We start from the raw sequence: 22,186 nt of genomic DNA on the forward strand, positions 1-22,186 counted from the left end.
GTCTCAGTTTTGCTTCAGGTTTACCTGCTATTAAGTTCACTTAGAGAATAGCCACTGCCATTAGCAATGGTTACATGGACTAGACTTAGTTTTTGGGTACTTGCCAGGTTCTTATGGCCTGGATTGGCCACTGTTGGAAACAGGATGCTGGGCTTGATGGACCCTTGGTCTGACCCAGTATGGCATTTTCTTATGTTCTTATGTTCTTAATGAAAATTACTTCTGCTCATTTAAATTGTGTTATGCTCGTCACTTCTGGATTTATGTAGCCCATTCAGTTTGTAAAGTACTACACAAGATAAATTCAAATTATCTTATATGGCACCATGTCAAAAGACCTTATAGTGTAACTTGAGTGTAGGAAGAATAAGAGAAGCATCAAACCTATGTGCCAAGTAAGGTAGTACTATAATCTAATCACTACTTTACATTGTCCAGAGGACAATGAGGCACAAGTGTCAGGCCTGGCTACCATTCATGGCACCATAACTAAAGGCCTGTTAATGTTTATATTATATCTGTATAGCATTTGAAGGATATATCACCTAGCCTTAGTTTTTCTTCAGGTAAAGTAAGTTCTCTGGTCTGAATGCATTATTTTATTACTATTTCCAATAGGAACACTAACAAGCAAATCACTGCCAAAGGGTGCGTGGAAGCAGCTTAGGTAAAAATATGATTCACTTAATAGTCCTTTTCTTGAAACAAATAATAAATATCTTCCCCTGTGTTTCCAGGTTAGAACTCAGGGTCCCATCCTTACAGCAAGTGGTAAAAACCCAGTGATGGAGCTTAATGAGAAAAGGAGAGGTCTCAAGTATGAGTTGATCTCAGAGACAGGCGGGAGCCATGATAAGCGCTTTGTAATGGAGGTGAGTGGCCCAGTTTAAAGCAACTTTTGAGTTCTATGCAGTAGATTTAATTTTTCATGCTATGACTGGCATTAGATTTCTTCATTGCTTTTGATACATTCAGTACTATATTATATAATTTTATTAAAGGAAAAATGAAAGGAAAATAGCATTTAAAATATTCAATGGAAACAACAGCAACAGAAAATAGATGGGGAAGGAAACAAATATTTTTTAATGAATTGCCTGTGCCCACCTTGATGAAAGTTTGTCAGTCCTAAACTTCAGGGGCTCAATATTCAAAGATATCCGGTTATCTAAGTTATCCAGATACTACTTATTCGCATAACTTAGAAGGGATATACAGCAGCATGGTTCTGCTGCTGAATATAATGGGATAAGTTCTAGTTATGCGGATAGGTTATATCCAGGTTATATCCAGTTTAACTTATTCGGTTTACTTAACCAGCTAAGTCTGAATATAAGCACTTACCCGGTTAATATAACCAGTAATCTGCGCCACTGATCCATCCATTGGCTATCTGGTTATCTACTTAGCTGGATAAGTGACTTATCTGGTTAAGTGGCGGCCGCTGAACATAGCCAGATATTCAACAGCCACTGCTTATCCAGCTATCTAATGCTAAATATGCTTTCAATATCGGGCCCCAAATTTATGGACTCTTTCAATAAATAACTTTGCTGAAAAGGAGTACCTAGCTTGGGTTGTCATTTTTATTTTTAAGAAGAGATACTAGCAGCAAAGATTTGTATATATTGGTATAAGGGAAATGTAAGAAACGTTTTTTAAAAAAGATTTCTGTCTTTACTAGAAAAAGGTAACCTTGGATGAAATGCCTCCAGTTGTCATTTGGTAATAAGACAAGTGATAGGCTCTGTGTATTGTAAAATAAAATTTTCACTACTAGAAATGCTAAGAAATACATGAGGTAGATATTCAGCCACTGTCTGGCTGAGATAAATAGATGGATTAACAATATCTGGCTAACTTAGCTGGAATATTCAGCGGTGCAGCCACGCTGCTGAATATACCCAGCTATCTAAAAATTAGCTGCACAAGTTTATTCAGCTAACTTAGCCGAATAAGGCTGAATATCAGTACTTATTAGCTGGATAAGTAGCCATGCCCCATCCCACCCAGCACTTAGAAAAATAACTAGTCGGATAAATAGTTATATGGCTAAATGGTGGCAGCTGAATATTCAAACAGCACCACTTAGCCGGATAAGTCTGAACTTATCCGGCTAAGTGGCACTGAATATTGACTTATGTAGGAACAGTTAGGGTAAAAACCTGTTTTTACCCTATCAATTATAGGGTAAAAACGATTAAAAGGAAAAAGTAGGATGCAAAATATATGGGGGAAGAGCATTTAAGCACTCAGAACCTTTTCAATTAGGAAAGGCCCTTAATTTGGAAAGAGTTTTATGAACTCATTGCTTCTGTATATAGCTTTTGATGATGGGGTGTAATCCACTCCAAGCACTAGACTACAGTATACAAGGATTTAAATGCATCGAGGGGTTCTGATGATAAGACCCAAGACTGGAGAGTTTCTGCAGTCACCAGAACCTCAGGAAAAGCATTTGTATCCTTGGTCACAGTTTCTGTTTTTTTTTTGTTTTTTTTTTATTCTGTATAATACAGGGATCCGTCTAGTTTGGTTTTGTCTCTGCCCTCCCCTACAGTTCTTGCCCAAGGTAACTTCGTTCTTTGACAAACTTTTCTTGGACCTCAGTGGTAGATATGTGAACTCCAGATTTTGATTGTATGACACTTTTGAAAGTTGACTTTAAAAATGCATTGTGAGCATGCCCAGTAAGATTTGTGCTGTAATTCATTGGAGTGACATCACAACCGTGAATTTAAAAGTGTCATTTGCAGTTCACAGTAGTCCATCACAACTGTGAATTACAACATTTTGTTTATACTGTCTGGCTGTGAGTTTCTAAAGCAGTTCATGCATTATCTACAGGGACATTTGTTACAGCATCTATAGGGCAGTAAGGGAGGGAATTATATTTACAAAGTTTGACATATTGCAAACTGATGAAAATCTTGGGTTTTTTACCAAATTAGTGCACTTGTATTACATGTTTAACTATAAACCATCTTCTGCTATCTGATATTTTTATCAGTTTATTTGGTCTGTATATATAATCACTTTCTTATGCCATGTCTTTATAGATATTGAAAATTCCCAAAAGAATCCTCTCAAACTGGGAAACAGCCTGAAAATGTGATCCAGTGCTTTAGTGCAGTGTAAATTGGTGTCCCTGTTATAGATACTGTATGTAGATGTGTGTGATAAATGGATTACATCAAGGGCTTCTGCTTTCTAAAATGTAATTGCTCAAAATTCAGTAACAGAACAAATAATCAATCTACCAATTTTTTTCAGTGCTTGACATCATTATCCATCTCTCAAACCTTAATACTCTTCCTCACCCCCTCAGCCTAATATAAATATCAAGTGAAGTAACGTTCCAAGACAAGACTATTGAAAGAGAAGCTGCAAATCAATTTTTTTCTATTATAAATCAACACGTCTTTGAACTGTTACTCTAATATTTTCCCATGTCCCCTCCGTTCTCATTCGTTTGCAATGAGTTTTAAGGTTTTAGGTGTTTTCTTCCCAGATCCTGGCTAAGGCAACACTTGGAGAATGGACTTTAAAAAAAAAAAAAAAATTAATGGAAAATAATTTTTCTTCTGGACTGAATTCTTTACAGATGGTGGTAATCTTGTATTACACCAAAACATGAATTATCCAAAGATTTTTTAGTACTTGGTCTTTCAAGACTGCACAGGTCCCTTCTTCATGAACCAGGACTGAAACTACTTTCAGGTTTCGGCGCAGGACTTAAGTCTACTCTGCTAGCTGCAATCTGGGTGGAAAAACTTAAATGGATGGTTAAAGAGTGTCTCCCATCTTGTACCCTTCCCTTACAAACCCCTATCTTTGGGGAAACTAAGGAAGCTGATCATCATTTGAGCTTGAAACAGCAAAATGTACTGGGCTTCTTCAGATTTCACTGATGAATGTGACCTGATGAATGTGTGTCGTTATGCTTGAAAGCCTTATTTAACCACCTTACCTTTGTGTTTCCATCCTTCAGTGGCAAGAGTTTTTTGCTATTATCCTCCAAACCTATGCATCCTAGTTTCATTATATCTGCATACATAGTCATATTCTAGATGTTTGTACACTGTGCTGCAATGCTTGTTTTATTTTAACACAAGGCTGAAAATGAACCTGTCTTTTATTTTAGGTAGAGGTGGATGGTCAAAAATTCAGAGGAGCAGGCCCAAATAAGAAGGTTGCAAAAGCAAGTGCTGCACTGGCTGCGCTTGAGAAATTATTTTCAGGACCTAATGCAGCAAGCAATAAGAAAAAAAAGATTATTCCTCAGGTAAAAATTCAAAGCAGAATTGTTTTTTTCTTTTTTATTTTGGAAGGCATACTTTTCAAAATAGACATCCCCCCCCCCCCCATCCCCCTTGCAGTTTCTTTCTGCAAGGGAGGGAAACCCCCAGTCTTAGCCATGATCTTTGCATTTTGGGGGGGGGGGGGGCTCTGCTTTCACTGTCACCTAATTTCCTTCTCCGTGCATTTCCTTTCCCATCCTCGCTTTTCAAGCACTAAAAGAAAAGGTTATTAAAATAAGTGTTGAATATTCAGTTCTGCCTGCACAAAGACAGGAGAGACGGTGCTTATCAAAAAGATGAGCCTCAAGCACCTGATTAATTATACTTATGACTTTTTTTTTCTATTCATTCCCATTCTATTCTGTCCTGACCTCTAGAAATGTAATGCTGTATACCAGGAAGGGAGTATTTTTCAGTAGTTTGCTGTACTTGTAGCATTGTTCATCATAGCATGCTATCATCATTAAAGGCTCTCTTCTTGGTAAATTTAAGAATATGCAAGTATTGGTAGCTTGGTCAGGTGTCCCTGCTACTGTGCAGTGTACATGGTTTCAGTCTGTTTGCTATAATGCTAGTGTGCTGTTACTTCAGTGTGTCCTAAATATGTAGATGATAAGCAGTAAATTGGTGTATATTCCAGTTCATCCAGAGAAGACTGCAAACCATTGCAGTTCTATTAATGCCATTAAACTGAGGTTTCCTGTTCTAGTTTATTAAAATCTTTTCAACCTGGTACTTATCATTCCATCATGAGTAGTAGACAAACCGAACACTGTAATCCTTTGATTGTAATATGACTATCATGACTTTAAAAAATGTATCAATGCTGCTATAAAAGATTCCTTTTACAAACTCCAAGTCCTTAAAAAACTGAAACCACTCCTCCACCTTCGTGACTTCCGCACTGTCCTGCAAGCCACAATACTTACAAAAATTGACTACTGTAATTCTCTTCTCCTAGGCCTCCCCACTTCCTCCATCAAATCTTTACAAATCCTTCAAAATGCAGCAGCCAGAATACTAACCAACACACGCAAAACAGATCACATTACCCCGATACTCAAGGAACTACACTGGCTCCCAATCCCCGCCCGCATCCTCTATAAGAACCTCTCTATTATTCATAAAACAATCCATAACAGCAACATGAATTGGCTTGACAATTCCCTCCGCCATACATGCCTCCAAGCGACCCACCAGATCAGCATATAAAGGCACCCTCCACATCCCCCACACAAGACCCATCGCCTGATATCCACAAAAGAGCGTGCCTTCTCTATAGCAGGACCCACCCACTGGAACTCCATGCCGCCAGACCTTCGTCTTGAGACTTGTACTCAAAAATTTAAAAAAAAACCTAAAAACATGGCTTTTTAAGCAAGCATTCCCAGAATAATTTCTTTGCCCCTCCTCAACTGCTCCGCACCTCCAACAAGCCCACCCTTCCCCCATTTTGCACCTTCCTTAATGTTCCCCTCATCCCACCCTCCTATCCCCAGAACTTTGCCACTCCCTCCCCCTCCCCCCTCTGACAGCAAAATAACTGCCGCCGCTACTTGTAAATAATTTTTGCAATGTTTTGTTTTAAGCTCTGCTTCTCCCCCTCCTAGTTGCATTCTCCCTGTTCAATGTACCTTCTTTCTTGTTTCGAGTTGCATGTAAACCGATATGATGTTCCCATGAATACCGGTATATAAAAACGTTAAATAAATATAAATAAAAGTAAAGAAGTGCAGCACCCATGAGTCTCTTGAAAGAGGTAGAATTTGAATTCTGAAACTGGGGATTCTCAGTGGTTGGCGAATATTAAAGGTTTGTTTCTGGTACTTCCCTCTCACATTCCCATAGTTAATAAAGCAGATTAGATATTTCTCCATGAAATAAAGAATAATGATGAAATAGATAAAATCTGAAAAATTCTAAGTTCTATATTAACAAGTGAAGTGTAGTAGCTCTGAGGTAGATCTTCAAAACATATGTGTGCGCGTACTTTTGTTCTCGCCATCGGCGCGAACAAAAGTACCCCGGATTTTATAAGATACGCGCGGCTTCGCGCGTATCTTATAAAATCCGGGGTCGGCAGCCTGCGTGCGCTCCGCGTCCCCCCACCTTCCCCTCCCTTCCCCTATCTACCCCACCCCCCAGCCCTACCTAAATCCCACCCCTCCACACCTTTGTTGGGCAAGTTACGCCTGCCGCCCCGGCATCCCCCGGCACAGGCCGCAGTGCAGAGGGACTCGGGCCCGCCCCCGGACCCTCCCCGCACCGCCCCCTGCCCCCCCTGACACGCCCCCGGACCGCCCCTTTTACGAAGCCCCGGGACTTACGCGCGTCCCGGGGCTTTGCGCGCGAGTGCCCTGCGCGCGTAAATCCAGGAGGATTTACGCGCGCAGGGGTTTTAAAATCTACCCCTCTGTGTGTATATGTGTATATGTAGATATATGTTGGTGTATGTAAAATATGAACATGTTTTGCCAGTTTTGTTCTACTTATTTGACTTTGTAAATTCTATAATTTATGTGCTTCTAAACACTACATAGTCTTTGTAATAAAAAGATAAAAGGTTTAGACTGCTCCCTCCTTTTCCTACGTGGAGCTGAGCATTTCTCACCCAGCCAGTGCATCACTACATAACACAACCATTTGAATTTAACACCTCCTGTTTTATTATTGTAAAATGTGTTAAAAGGAAGTTCAGTGTGTGTGAATCATGCTGATAAATTCATTTGTCACACAAGTTCACTGTTTAATTCAAAGTCACAAGATCGCTCTTGTGGTTCATCTTTCTGCTGATGTCCTGTTCCCTAAAGATTTTCATGCTTTGGAGGTACAAAAGAAAGTATTAGGATTCTAAGATTTAAGAGAAATCTGCTTGTAAAAGCCCCAAAGTACAGTGCAACTCTTTTGTAATGAATAGCTTGGTATAATAAAACATTTTCTGAAATACTGGTCTAATGTACAATCACAAGGCAGCACAAGCTATCTTAATGAAAAGGTAGCTTTGAACAAAGACATTTCATCTGTTTCACAGTCATATCATTTGAACAAAAAGAACTGAATTCTATAAGAAAGAACTGATCTAAATCCCTCTGCATGTTCTTTGTCCATGCCTCATATTTCATGTGTTCTCTGCACAGACTAATGGACAAACTCATGTCTCTCAGTATGGTAAAATGTTTTCCCTAATACAATGATTGTGTTTACCATGAGTAAAGGAACTTGGCTAGGTCACTGTCTGTGTATTGAATACTAGTATATGAACAGTTAATCCTAGAAGAAGATATTTAAGTTAGTCACTTAAATCCCATCACTGAAATTCCAAGATCTCCACTTGGAACTTTTCCTGCAGGTTATAGAGCACTGCCAGGGAAATGCTCATCTAAATATGTCTATAAAATATACTGCCTTTGAAAAGAATTTCAAAGGGTACATTTTCCATTGCATTGCTGCATGGGAGAATGCAAATATTTGAATGTGTGTCCTGGCTTCTTTGTAGAAGAAAGAAAACACATACCTGTGCATAGCATAGTGGTATTCTCCATTGTAGGAATGAAATGATTTGAGAGAAATATTAGAGGATTTGGATTTTAGATTTAATTACATTTCCAAGGCCAAGCTTAAGGCAAATTACACAGCCAGGTAAAGTTGGTAGGTCCCTGCCTCAGAGGGCTTGCAAACTGAGTTTGTAACTGAGGCAATAGAGGGTGAGGTGACTTGCCCAAGGTCACAAGGAGCATCAGTGGGAGAAAACCTTGGCTTCCCAGGAAACTGAGTCCACTGCTCTAACCACTAAACTACTTACTCCTTATAACAAGTCACTTTTTCACAGTACATCTCTTTTTTACCTCACTATAACTGAACAATAATGATTATAATATTATTCCCGGTCTTTGCTTCCACTTTGGAAGCTTTAATAAAGCAGTCGTTTAAATTTTGCTTCCCAGTTATCAACGAAAGAATTGGCTACACATCATTAATTTTTAGAGATGAGCAAAAATTTCATGATTTAAAATTGCTTTCTAAAACTCCACCCCCAATCTGTATATTACCAGTTGGACTGGGCTTCCTTGATCACAATCATGGATTGCAAAAAAAAGAGTAGGACAGAGTACGTTCCATGAATTTGTGAAATGTACAGCTGTTTTTCTCAGTCATTTTTATGTGGTACAAGATCTTTATCAATAAACCTACTTGCCCAGAAATACCACAATTTATGAACACTTTTTTTAGATTATGATATTTTACCCAGTTCTAATTCATCTATTGTGCTAGTATTTATTTATTTATAAAATTTTATATACCATCGTTTAGAAGATTCCATCACAACAGTTTACAAATATCCATGGTAATAAACATAAGATCAATAATACAAAATAAAATTTATAAAAGACAAATCAATGGCAAATCAAATATACAATCAATGGTAAAAAAAAAACCATTAAAACAGGCTAATACTATATCAGTAAAGTGCATCAGGAATAAAATTCAAATAAATGAAAAGGAAAATTAAAATCAACTAGCTATGACAACTGGTTCTGCTTAGCCCATTCATTTCAGCGATGGTCCTTGGTCAGAGGCCATGCACCAGGGCTCCTTCTCAAACCCCACAATCATGGATCTTGAAACTCACCCGTTAGTCATCACATAAGGGTGACGCCTGTCACTCCCTGAACCCAGCGATTGCGAACACTGTTTCTGCAACAGATTGGGGGAGCAGAAGACAGACCTAAGCTGGGTCCCGTCACATGGCAGTGCACACAACACTGCCACAGGGCCAGCCTGGCCCATCTCTGATCTAAATTGACAGGTTTATTACTAGTGTCAAGGAGCCCGATATTCAAACTCTGCTTAGCCATATAAGTCAGACTTAGCCAGCTAAGTGGCAGCTGTTGAATATCTGGCTATGTTCTGCAGCTGCCACTTATCTAGATAAGTCACTTATGTGGCTAAGAAGAGAGCCAGTTAAGTTGTGAACAGGCAATGGGCAGATCGGGGCAGCACTACTTATCCAGCTAATTTAGCCAGATAAGTATCGATATTCGTATTCATCCTGTTAAGTTAACTGGTTAGGTTAGACCTGCCACAAAGGTCTAACTTAGCTGGATATAACTTATCCAGCTAATAGCGCCAAATACGGGGATTTGTGCTGCTGAATAACCCATGTAAGTTAGCCGGATAAGTTTTATCCGGCTAACTTACTTAGACGTTTTGTTTTAAATATTGACCTCACTGTATTTTGTATTTTAGCAGTATGATAGTATTTCAACTGCCCTAGTCTATATTCTTTGAGGCATCTTTATGATACAGTAGCTAAAATTTACCAGCCAGTAACACTGTCTGTTCCTGCTAAAACAGATCTTAGAATGGATATAATTAATGTTATAAGAAAGCTATCTCTGATGTGTCCTTTGCGATATTTAAAAAGTAATGTAAGAAGTAAAAAGGTCTGTAAATTAATGATATTAACACTAGGTCTTTAAGCTTCTCACTTGAGATTGCCTTAGATTCCTGAAACTGCCACAATTCACTGTAAATGGAATAGGATTGGCTTGGTTCATGCAATGTGATCGTATTTGTTTTCTTTCAACTAGTATAGAACAGTTGAATACATTGAACAGTTGAATACATTGAGCTCCTTAAAATGGGAAAGTAAATGACAGTAGTCTTTGTTGCATGTTAAATATTACTGCTTAAACAACACTTGAGTTCAGTAAGGCAGACTGAGAACTTGGCAGTATTATAAAACTTACATACCCTGTTTCTGTACTTGTTTTCAGAAATCAAGTCTTATAATAAGAATTCAAACAGATGAAATCCACATACACCACATAATGTAGTCTGTACATTTTTTCTCTTTTGCCAAATTTTCTTTATCTGCTGCTCTAATTTTTATTGCTTGCATAAGGTTAGATAAGGCCTATTGCTTACAATAAACTAATGGTGCTAAATAAAGTTTTATGGCAGTAATACATCTGCTTTCAGAGTGATTTTGGATTGCTACTCAGTTTCTTCTGCAAAGTTGTGTCATCTGCCCCTGTATTTATTACTTTCTCGTGCTTTCCTTTGGGTAGTGAGACATGCTGTGCAATTTTAGACAGTGCTTAGATCGTGTCTTGTTCTTCAGTTCAGCCTAGTCTCAAACCCAAGCCAGAAGTGCTTTCCAATGGATGAATCCTTAGCCATCATGTTACTTGGGTAGGACACTATTTACTAGCAATTAGCCAGTTAAGATTTCTTAATTAATGGTTCCTTTCTATCAATAAAGAAAAATATCTAATTATATTTTTTTGGAATTCTATTTAGAGTAAGAAAGTACTGGTTGATTAATATTTATGACAAGATTGTATTTATAGACTTGAAACATTCTGCTTTTCTTTGTTGACAACAGACTAAAGGTGTTGTAGGTTCAGCCGTATCAGCAGCTGTCCAGGCAGCTCGAGGCAGAGGAAGAGGAGCATTAACACGAGGAGCATTTCTGGGAGCAGCAGCTGCTCCTGGATATATAACACCAGGTACTGTATGGACCTTTTTTTTTTTTTTTTAAGTAGTAATTTTTAGTTGATGGGATGTGTTTGTCAGATAGTGTTCTTCAGAAAGAAGATAGTCATTGGCATTCATGAACACTACAAGGTACTTAGCAGTATGCCTTCTCCTGTAATATCACCATTTATTTCCATCTCTGATGATTCTGTCACTTATGCAAAGTTCATACCATCACATTTTGCAATCCTAATGTACATTTTAAGAATAATTGTACCAGCCTATCTCTCATGCTCTCAGCAGCTCTTTGATCTCTTCTCTGATTATATTGTCCTTTGGGTCATTCATGCCCAGTTCTTACACAATGACTTTTGGAAGATCTGTATCCAACAGTGCCTGGTGGGCCATCATACATAACTTGTGCTAGTATTTCAAGGTTTGTTGACATTGGGCTAAACCAGATGGCAGGAGAAGCCCTAAATATTAATACAAGCCTGTTCATAGCAGACTATTCATTTCTTCTGTATCCAAATGAGTTTATTACTATTTATAAGATTTGTAAAACGTATTGCTTTATTATTTTTTAAGTAGACAACTGAAATTGTTGGCAGCTAAGTGTATGAAATGAGGCATATATAACAAATTAACTGTGTTCCAGCTATGTAGGTCAAACAAAATATTCTCTTTAGCTCATAAAATACGTTTGTTATTGCTAAGGCCAGGCAAATATGACTGAATATCACACATGGGAGGTTACTTTATTATCTTCTTTCTTTTGTAGGCTCTTAGATAAAATGTAATGTTAGTTGGTAGAGTTTTGATGCACAAACAATATTTTCCTCTGTAACTCCTTTACATAATTTATTCTAAATTGTGGTTGCTATGTGACTGCCCATTGGTGGAGAGTAGAGCCAGGTAATTTTTATTAATTTAAAAATTTAAGTAATTTTAACACTCAATAAACATGCCAAATTGACATAGCTGAAAACCAAAGTCCTTCATTTTATCCACAGAAGAGGAAAATGTGAAGCGGCAGTGGAAGCTTCAATCAGCTGCCTGCCAGCACGCCCCAGTCCTGCTTTGGATGTTTTTCCTGTGGGGAAGAGGGTAATTCAGTCTCCATACCGATGCAATCTTTGGCACCTCCGCAAAAACTGCCAAAATATTGTATTGGTGGGGGGGGGGGGGGGGACACAGGATTGAGAGCCTAACGTATTTTACACAGGTGACCACACACTTTAATGATTGTCTCTTAGAGTAGCTGATTGGTTAAAGTGCCATAATCTACAGTTAAATCTTAGAAAATTAGAGGCTATCGATGAGCTAATAGGGAATGGGCTAGAAGAAAAACACCTCAAGACCATTAGCCTCAGGAGTACATCTCGCAGACTGCCGATTGGGTGCACGACCGCTAGGTTGTCACAACAGAATATCACCTTTCTGTTCGCCAATCACTCATGCCAAATATGGAGCGCCACCATTATCGGGAACATTTCCAGGAAGGTGATGTTCAACGTGATCCTTGAATCTGCCCAATTATTCAGCCTTTTCTCTGCGCACCAGCTGCCTTGACAGTTTAGGCCAAAGCCAATGCCCTCCTGAGGCATCGGAGAACAGCTCTAGATCAAAACTGGAAACTGAGCCTTTGAAATCAGCGAGGAATTCCTCCCACAGCCCGATATCCTCGCGCATAGCATGAGAAACTCGCAGACGGTGGTACGTCTTCGTGACTGTCAAGGACGCATTAAACAATCTGAGTAAAAATGCCCACCCCATCATACTTACACGACAAACAAAAGCCAGGCTCCCGATTAGGGATTGTATGGCTGCTAAGGTTATCTTGCGAGCCAAGCCCACGCCCTGAATCAGTTCAACTAGCTTTTGAGTTTTATTGGCCGAGAGTCTGGACAACATTTGAATAGTGTCAAGCTCAATGCCCAGGAACATAAGCATCTTAGTTGGCAGTTGCAACTTGTTCGCTGCCAGCAGAATGCCAAAATCTGCGGCCATGGTTTGAAAGCCGTTGAAGAGATCACTGTACACATCTGAGTCGCGAGGACCCACGAATAGAAAATTGTCCTAGTAGTGAACGATGCCTGTCAAACCGGGACAACTCCCAATGCAAGAAGGTGCTGAAAGCCTAAAAGTATGTACACGAAGCTGAGCATCCCATTGGCATGCACCTGTTAAAGTACTAAGTGCCCTCAAAGAAGAACCCCAGCAGAGGAAAGTCGTCTGGATGCACTGGTAAGAGCTGGAAGGTAGACTCAATGTCCACCTTATGAGAGCCCCCCCCCCCCCCCCACAATCCCTGAGGAGTTCGAGTGTGCTATCGAAGGAGGCATGTTGAACCGTACAGGGCTCCTGGGGGATGAAATCATTCACTGCCCAACCAGCCAAGTAAGAAATGTTGTGTATATGCCTAAATTTACCCGGCTCTTTCTTGGGCACCAAGAACCATCCTGTCGAAGGGATGCAGGGGAAGGGACCCACAACCCTGCTGAGACTAATCTCCACCAACAGCTTCTCCCTCACAACCTTGGCAAACCTAGTACTGCCCAAGGAGTCGGAGCAGCGGGAGTGCCTTTTACTTTTCTTTTGTGCCTCTACCCGGCAACTTTGTTGCCATCTGCAAAGGGTGGATCCATGGCAACCCCCTCTACCTCCGGCAGTTGATTAAAGGTCTACTCAGCCCCAACCACAGGAATAACAACATTAGACTTATCTTCAGCAGACACAGGGGCTGCTTACTGTACCCCGGGGCCAGAGCGGGATCCGCATTGGTGGCATTCCAGAGGTCCAGTGAGGCCAAAGACCGGCACTCTCACCAGATGCTGTAGCACAAGCCAGAGCCAGGGCTGGGCATCCCCCGGGGTGCGAGGGAGCTATTGCCGTGGGCTTCTGTGGTGCAAGCAAGCTGCTGCCTTGGGCTTGCAGGCACATAGCATACCCGGAAGCCCATTGTCCCATGCAGAGGGGTGCCCCAGGTTCCCATTGTGATTGGGGCCCCCGGATAGAAACCAGGAGGGCCTGAGTATGGCCACCCAGGCCAGGACGGAGGGTACAGCCTCTGTAGCCCTCCAAGCCGGCATCAGTACTGGTGGTGCTCTGTACGGAAAGGCAGGGTAGTTGCACGACTGAGCTCCCCCAGCTGAATACCACACGGTTCCCGAGGGGATGAAACCGCCAGGATGGATGGCTGCAAGGTCTTCCATAGGTCAGCACCCCACCGGCTGGAGGGCCAATGGGGAGGACTGAGGGATGTATCCACCTTCAGCAGGGTGACTACTCCTAGGAAGCCTCCTCATTGTGCTGCGTTCACTGGATTGCTGAAGCCAGCTGGCGGGTCCCTGGGAGGGAATTAGAGACCTTTGTCTGGCTCTTCCCTGAGGTGCCTTGTGGCCTCCTGACCCTGTGCCCTCCCGGGGGTTCTTAGACGGCAGCCTAATCAGTGATTCCTTCTCGGATGGGGCTGTACAATCAGGATCCCCCCGTGGGGTCAGGTGGCGAGCTGGTGCTCTCGGTTTGCGACCGTGCAGCATGGCTATAGAATTAAAGGGCTTAAAAGCGCTCTCTTCCTCCCTTTTTTTTTTTTTTTTAATTCTAGCAGCCCGGGGAGACTAGAGCCTCAGTGGGAGAAGCAGGATTTGAATCCTGGATTCTCTGCTTCTCAGCCAGCAATTTAAAAATAAAAACTTCTCCAAGGAAATAACCTAGCAGCAGTGAAGGCAGCAGCGTGGGGAGCAGGAGCAGAAAGGGGCGGAGGCCAGGCGTGCTGCCCAGGGAAACTCCCCGTGCTGCTGCCTTCACCCATCCCCACCCCCCAGGATGGCCTGTGTACTGGTACAATTACAACTATCCAGAAGCTGACTGTTTTATTTCTTTAATCTTCTCTCCTGAAAAGTTTGTAAGAGGTATCAGCTTGCTATAGAAAAAGTAGTGATAATGTTTTTTTAAAAATTGCTGATAGGTGTGAGGCAGGATGCTCCTGATTTAAAATAGAAGATAAGTTGCTACCTTAAAGCAGCAATACTAATGATTTTTAAGATCATTTAAATCCCACTTAAAGCCAGAAACCATATTTCATTCCTGTTCTTGCAAGTCCTTATCACTGTGAATGCCAGTAAATCAGGGTATTGCTGTGCTGATTCTCATTCAGATTCCAAACTGGTATTGTGCTGATATCCAAAAAGTGGCCAAGAGATGAAAAGGGTTTTTTTTTGTTTGTTTTTAACTGGGGTTATATTCATGATAAATGGTGCAAAACATTTCTTGAGAAGTGGGGAACTATTGTAAAATCTTGTGTGTCAGCTTCTGTTCCCTAATAAGACCTGGAAAATGTTTGTGTTACTGTTACAGCCATCCTATCTGTAATCTGAAGTGTATGCACATGCTTCATTAAAAGTGCATAAATTAAAATAATGTTTAATTTAAGTAAGTAGGAATCTGTTATATTATTTTTAGATCAGCTATATTTTATAGAGCTAATTATTTATATTTCTTAAAAGAACCTATAGAAGGATAATTAGCACTTCCTTCCCCTCACTATGGCATATCTCATAACTTGACTCTTTCCCCTCGTCCTTTCATTCTGTCATCTGTTTCTATTTGTCTGGTTGCTATTAACCTTGTCTGTCTTTCATCCTGACTACTTCTGGCCTGAATTCGAACTCATCAGGATAGATTCTCTTAGGATAATGGAATCCAAAGAATCATAATATCCAATCCTGAAATCCCAGGGTTTCATCCCTTACTTATTCTGCAGAGCTTTAATTAAGCAGTGTTAAAGAAGAATCTATCTCACATCTCTTCCTTATCCATCCAAATGCCGCATCCCATTGACATCTGATGTATAAATGTGTATGTGTTCCACTAGAATGAAAGGAATTACATAATCCAATATTTAAATTATAGAATAATTCTTTTACTTTAATTACACAAACAGTGTGGATGCTGCAAATGAGTTATAATATATGCTACTATTCTAATAAGCTGTAAACTGCTTTGGATGAATCTCATATCCAAAAAGGCGTGAAATAAATCCAAGTAATAAATATTTGCAAGTTTTACTACTGCATATAAACATTTCAGTTAGCAGCACTGTAGGCCTCCATCTTGTGCCTGAGATAGTTCTAGAAATAGGATTGCTGTTCATGCAGCGTGTGGAATTGATTGCCTAATAGTCGGGGCCGATTCAGTAAAGTCCGCGAAAGAGCGGGCGAATGCCCGCTCGCCTGTGCGCACGATTCTGTATTTAAATGAGGCTGGGCGGTAAAAACAGGCAAAAGGAGAAGCTAGGGACACTAACACGACCCTAGCGCCTCCTTTTGGCCCGGAGCGACGGCTGTTAGCGGGTTTGACAGCCGACGCTCAATTTTGCCGGCATCAGTTCTCGAGCCCGCTGACAGACACGGGCTCGGAAACCGGACGCCGGCAAAATTGAGCATCCGGTTTTCGACCCGACAGCCGTGGACCGACTTCAAATTTTATTTTATTTTTTTTTACTTTTTTTACCCTTTGGGACCTCCGACTTAATATCGCCATGATATTAAGTCGGAGGGTGCACAGAAAAGCAGTTTTTACTGCTTTTCTGTGCACTTTCCCGGTGCCCGAAGAAATTAGCGCCTACCTTTGGGTAGGCGCTAATTTCTGAAAGCAAAATGTGCGGCTTGGCTGCACATTTTGTTTTCTGAATCGTACAGGAATACCTATTTAATAGGGCCATCAACATGCATTTGCATGTTGAGGGCGCTATTAGGTTCAGCAGGTTGGACGTGCGTTTTACCTTACCCCTTATTCAGTAAGGGGCCGAAAACACGCGTCCAATGGCGGGTTAACAGTGCGCTTCGTCGGAGCACACTGTACTGTATCGGCCCGAGTGATAGGAGAACTTTTAGAAACTTAACAGTAATTTCTATAGTTGGTTTGTTGGCAGTATATTACAGTCAGCAAAAATGGATCTGATTCTTGTTTCATACTACAAGACTAGTTCTCTCTTTATTTCTAGGTTATGGGGCACCATATGGATACAGTACTGCTGCGCCAGCCTATGGTATGTACTGAAAGTCAAAATTTCTTTATTTACTTTTTTTAATTTCTTTTTTTTTTTTTTTGCCGATCAGTCAGTATCCATTCATGGATTCTATGAACCAGTGAGTGGGCACTCATCAGATTGTCAGCCTACAGGTAATCAAAACATGATATAAGCCCTTCTTTAAGGAGCCAGTAGCATGGATGGTGGATGTATGTTCCTACATCCATTGCATAGATCCTTTTGTTTTTTATTTTCTGCCCTTTTGAAATGTTGATCAGTATTTTCCATAAGAGTGCAAAATTCTAATTCTACATCCAGTAGTAGGATTTAATGCACGTATAGCAAGTATTCTAAACATTTTCAAAAATTGGGCAGCTTTTCAGAAATTGTGCCATTTGAAGAATGTTTGAAATTATTTAATTTTAGGAAACTCATGCATGTGTACTTTTTTGAGAATTCTTTTCAGTTGTCATTGTTTTCTTTGGCAATCTGTTAAAATTAAAATAGATTTTGTACAGCCCTATTTGGGAGTCTCCATTGAGTGGTGATGCTCCCATAGGGATGTATATTATCTCTCTGACACTAATCCAAGCCCAAAAGTTCTACAATGCACTCTCAAGCAGAAGTCACCAGCAAAAAAGCACTGTACTAGCCTCAGCCTTGATTGTTTTGGCCACTTAAACCGCTATTGAAAGTTGGCCAGAAATTATCTGAGGAAATAAATATTCTAGACTTCTATAGTTTCTAATTTATTTATAAAATAGCATAACTTTATGGTTCTTGTTGTGGTTGAAGTAGCTTTTGCTTGTGCTTTGCCTGACTGTTAATGGACTGCTTGTTCACTTTTCTACTGAATTCAGGTACTTTGAAGTACAGTAGTTCTGTCCTTTTACAGCCAATTTATGCTCCATTCAAAGTATGCCAGAATACCAGACAAAAAACCAGTGCAATAAAATGTTAAAGGAATATGGGACCCCTTTTCATTACCAGACTAATCCAGACAGAAATTTCAGGTCAGGGAGAGAATGTATTCCCCAAAGTGGTCAACTCCACTCTGCACTCAGTCACAGCTCCCTGCTGAAGTTGTTTCATTATGTTAAGGAGCTCTTTATGAATTGTCTTTTCCAAGTCTTTTTATCAATATATATCTATGGATTAACAAATAAGCAATTTAATTTCACAGTAGATCAGGCTAGAACATCGACAGCCCTCAGCACCTCCATCTCTTGTACTGATTGGAAACTGGCGGGGGGAGAGACTCCTAAGGGCTTCTTTGTGATGAGAATTGTGGCCTTAGTGCAGTCCAAGGAACTTCCAGCACTACTCAGGTTTTCAGGATATGCACTGGGGTCACCACTGTGTGTAAATTTACCTCATGCGTCCTCATTGTGGATATCCTGAAAACCCAGCTGGCTGTGGGGTCATCAAGACAGGTTTGGGAAGCCCTAGCTTAGTGTATAAAGGAAAACCTTTGTTCCTAAAAATCATCCACAGTGCTCCAAAATTATTTGAAATATTAGAAAATGTACTGAATACTTTGGGCTAACCAGCAGGAAACCCAAATCCTTGATAGTAGCAATGACATTGTTTTAGACGTCAGGTACGCTGGCACAGTCCAAAGAAAACAGGTTAATTTAATTGAACTCTATTGGAGTGCCTGATGTTTATATATAGAAAGGAAAATTTGCAATAATCTTTCCCCCTCCCCTCACTTGGTTGCCTAGATGAAACTTTTCCTTAATTAGCCAATAAATGATGAACACATTGAATTAATTAGCCACTTGCATTTAAGAATAAGAAAGGAGTATTCACTGCCCACATTTTTGGAATAGAAATTGTCCATTGAGATGTCTAGAAGAACTTTTGGCTTTTTAGATCATATTCCCTGCATGCAAAGAATAATTCACTGCAGTAAAGCAAATAGTACATAGGATGACCTTGCTTAAAAAAGAAACAGCAATATAAATTTAGCTTTAACTGGTCCTATTGGCTACTTTGAATGAGGTTTATGTGGCAATGGGGGTACACATTTTGAAGTCAGTAATATGTATCTAAATCTTATGCTGCAGAGTAAAGATGATTGTATAATTTAGCAAGGAATTATAGGTATAACTAGGAAATATATTTTAAGTAGTTATAACATTGTTTGTAGCAGAGTTAAACCTACAGCACAAAATCAGGCATTAAATGCAAATATTAATCCTTTCTGTAAGAAATATGTACAACTATATTAATCAGAGCAGTGCACTGTAATGCCACACTTCTCTTTCCACTATACTTCTCTATGTGCTTTCATACCATATTTCTTTTATTCTTGTATATTTGTTTTTGATTCAATAACATTATAGCTTTACTAGTCCTTTTCCTGATGTCCTATGATGTAATAAGAAGGCAATAATTCCACTCCTTGTATAGCGCACATTAATTAGATCATCACAGCATTTAAACTGGATATATATTAGATACATTTGTATGCGGTGGATATGCATAGAATTAGGTTATGCTATTTTTTTTTCCTAGCTGGTGTTTGGTACTTTTGCACTTGAAGACTTGCCCTTGCTGTATAACTGAGATCATTTGCATGTACACACTGAAAAATGGTGCACCTGCTCTGCATTATAAATGTATGAAGGTGATTTCATTAGATTTGTGGTAATGATCGAGGGGATCACAGTGACCATATACAATGTGGGTAATATGCTTCTAACAGTCAAAGACACATTCATCTAGAAAAACAGAAATCTCTGCAAGTGTAGCAGTATGCACAGTCTAATATATTCAGAGGAAAACCATCAGTTATTAGCCGGGGGAAAAGAAACAAAAATACCGTTTAAGCATTGTTAGGGTTATTGTAGTAGCATATTTAAAATATTCTGTATGTTGTCATTATCAGCCACAATATTAATATTATATTGGTGCATCTGTAATACTGTGATTCTGTAGACACAGAATATAATAAAGGTTTGTTTATATTTTAGTTGAACTTTACTCAAGAGCTTTGTTTATTTACATGTGTTTTGCAATCTAATGGCTGGGAAAAGATGGATGGGTGGAATAGATAAATAATCACAATGGACCCAATTTAAACCTTTGGACTCTGATACATATCCAATTCTAGAGGGGATTTGCTAGCTGGGGAAAGTTTGATGCCTTGAATCTTATTGGCCAGTTTGTCTTTTTGTGATTGAAAATCCCATTGTGCTGGGCTTAAGCACCTACAGATCTGAATCAAACTTGATGCAGGAAAACAAAATTAGTTTCTGCCTGAAGTCGGAACGGTTCACCCATTTTATATTTGTAACCAAACTGCTTTAAATGAGGGGTCCCTAATCTTTTTGGTGTAATTTTAGTTATCGTTTTAAGCTGTGCATGGATTAATGGCCCCATCATTCATTCAAGAATCATGCAGTTACTTAAATATTTGTACATGGCAGATATTTCTGTAACATCTCTGTATATGTATCCTCTCATAATATGTATGCGTGTTCATTGACACTTAATCTACATGAAACCTTGAGTTTTAGAAGCAGACTCTTGACAGCATTTGAAATATTACTGACTTCAAAGCCTTTTGAAATCTGCCCACATTTTCGCATAGTTTCTTAATGTCTTATTGTAATGCAAAGTTATGAATACATGCTTTCTTTGGCTGTAAAGTAAATGTTTTGATGCCTTTGTAAGCTTTTGCATGTTGGGAGGTTTCACTTTAATCACTTGGTGCTCCTGAATACCTGCTGTTGCTGCTTTGTGATTTCTAAATGGATTTGTAGGTTCAATACAACATATCTAAATAGGAACTGTTAAAATATTTGAGTATGCAGAAGTCTGTGAGGCCACAAGAACGTTACCTTATGCAATTAAGTAGCTGCTAATCTTTCCAGAATCGCCATTTAAATAAAACAAGCATTCAGTAAAAAAAAAAAAAAAAAAGAACAAAAAATGAAATCTGGGACCATTTCTTATGGATCAGAATTGCTTGGTAGACTTTTCTTTTGGATATATTTCCTGTTCTCCAGCCAATCATTCTTTTACAAAATATTTGCAGTGTTTGGGGGCTTGTAAATCTACTTTAGGAACTTAATACACTGTAAGCTTGGTGAAGAAAGAGATAAGAATACATGTTACAGAAAAAAATTAGCAATTTTATTTTTTTAAACGAACAATATTACTAGATGATCCAGCAACAAATGTTTTATTTTTCCTTAACTTCTTAGGGAAATCTTATAACTATAAAGAGCTTGATTTAACTAGCCATTCTACCTGGGAATTAAAAAAAGAAAATTCAAGTATTCCTTAGTATTTATTGTACTTTGCAGGTTAATTCCATTTAAGATAGTAAATACAAATTTTGGAAATCTGACTACTCTGGAAAGATGAACAAAACCAGTACTGTAAACTTTGACCTGATTTTATTGACTCATTAAACTTATTTGGAGTCCTTTCCATTTCTTCTCTCTATAGGTATACCCAAGAGAATGCTTCTGTTGCCAGTTATGAAATTCCCAACATATCCTGTCCCCCACTACTCATTCTTTTAGCTTGAGGCAGAAGCTAATTCATTTTGATTGAACAATACAATACAGTACAAAATGTTAGAAGACAAAAAGCCTTTTTATCCTGTTTTCTTTGAACATATACTTGAGCAAAATCATTTGTAAAAAAAAGACATCTTTTCCTACTTTTTTTGATTTAAATAAAATGCAAATTTAGTTCTACAAAACTTGAAGAAAATGTACTGTGAAATGTTACCTCATTTTCAGATTATAACTTATACCAGCCTTCTGTTATAGGGAAGAACTAGAAGTTAGAAGCTTACATTTTAAATGAAGTACCAGATTCTGTAAAATTAAAAGTAAATTTGTGAAGGATGTATAGAGTATAAAAACACTGATCACAAATAAAAATGTTTTGTCCTAAAACAGAGTATTGCCTGTTTTCTAGCTTCCTAAGATGTCAGAGGATGTCACCTCTGTTTGTCTTAGATCTATCTAAAGTGCAAAAACTACAGTATAAACTTTGTAGTTAATATCTTTAGATGTGTTCTGGTCAAGTAAAAGATGCTGTTTCAGTTTTTTCATTGTCTATATACAATTTGATGTCTAAATATCAGAAGGTTCAAAGAATATTCTAACAGCTTTGAAACCAAGAAATTCAGCACATCATAAGGTCTAGTGAGATCGTGGCCTTAATTCTCTAAGCAGGTTTTTCTGTTACTTTTCAGGAATTGCTATACAAAAGAAATTGTAAACATTAGGTGGTATCTTTGTATAGCCAACTAAATTACATACACCTTGCGTTCAGCAAACATCCCTCCATAAAAAAAAATATTTCGTCATGCTTTTTTTTTTTTTGTAAGTTATTCCCATCAAAG

At 39.1% G+C, this 22,186-nt stretch overlaps 1 protein-coding gene across 3 annotated transcripts in view; it reads left to right on the forward strand.

The window, feature by feature from the left end:
- STRBP (spermatid perinuclear RNA binding protein) overlaps nt 1–21,728 on the forward strand; it is a 158,766-nt gene extending 137,038 nt beyond the window's left edge. For all 3 annotated transcript variants that reach the window (XM_029612031.1, XM_029612033.1, XM_029612032.1), the window contains 5 exons: nt 738–872; nt 4,145–4,285; nt 10,690–10,813; nt 16,789–16,833; nt 21,277–21,728. In XM_029612031.1, coding sequence (XP_029467891.1) covers nt 738–872; nt 4,145–4,285; nt 10,690–10,813; nt 16,789–16,833; nt 21,277–21,353 — 522 coding nt within the window. In that variant the 3' untranslated portion in view covers nt 21,354–21,728. The remainder of the gene's footprint in view (nt 1–737; nt 873–4,144; nt 4,286–10,689; nt 10,814–16,788; nt 16,834–21,276) is intronic.
- The last annotated feature ends 458 nt before the right edge of the window (nt 21,729–22,186 follow it).

Source organism: Rhinatrema bivittatum, chromosome 8 (genome assembly GCF_901001135.1).
Source record: "Rhinatrema bivittatum chromosome 8, aRhiBiv1.1, whole genome shotgun sequence".
NCBI classification, from domain to species: Eukaryota; Metazoa; Chordata; class Amphibia; order Gymnophiona; family Rhinatrematidae; genus Rhinatrema; species Rhinatrema bivittatum.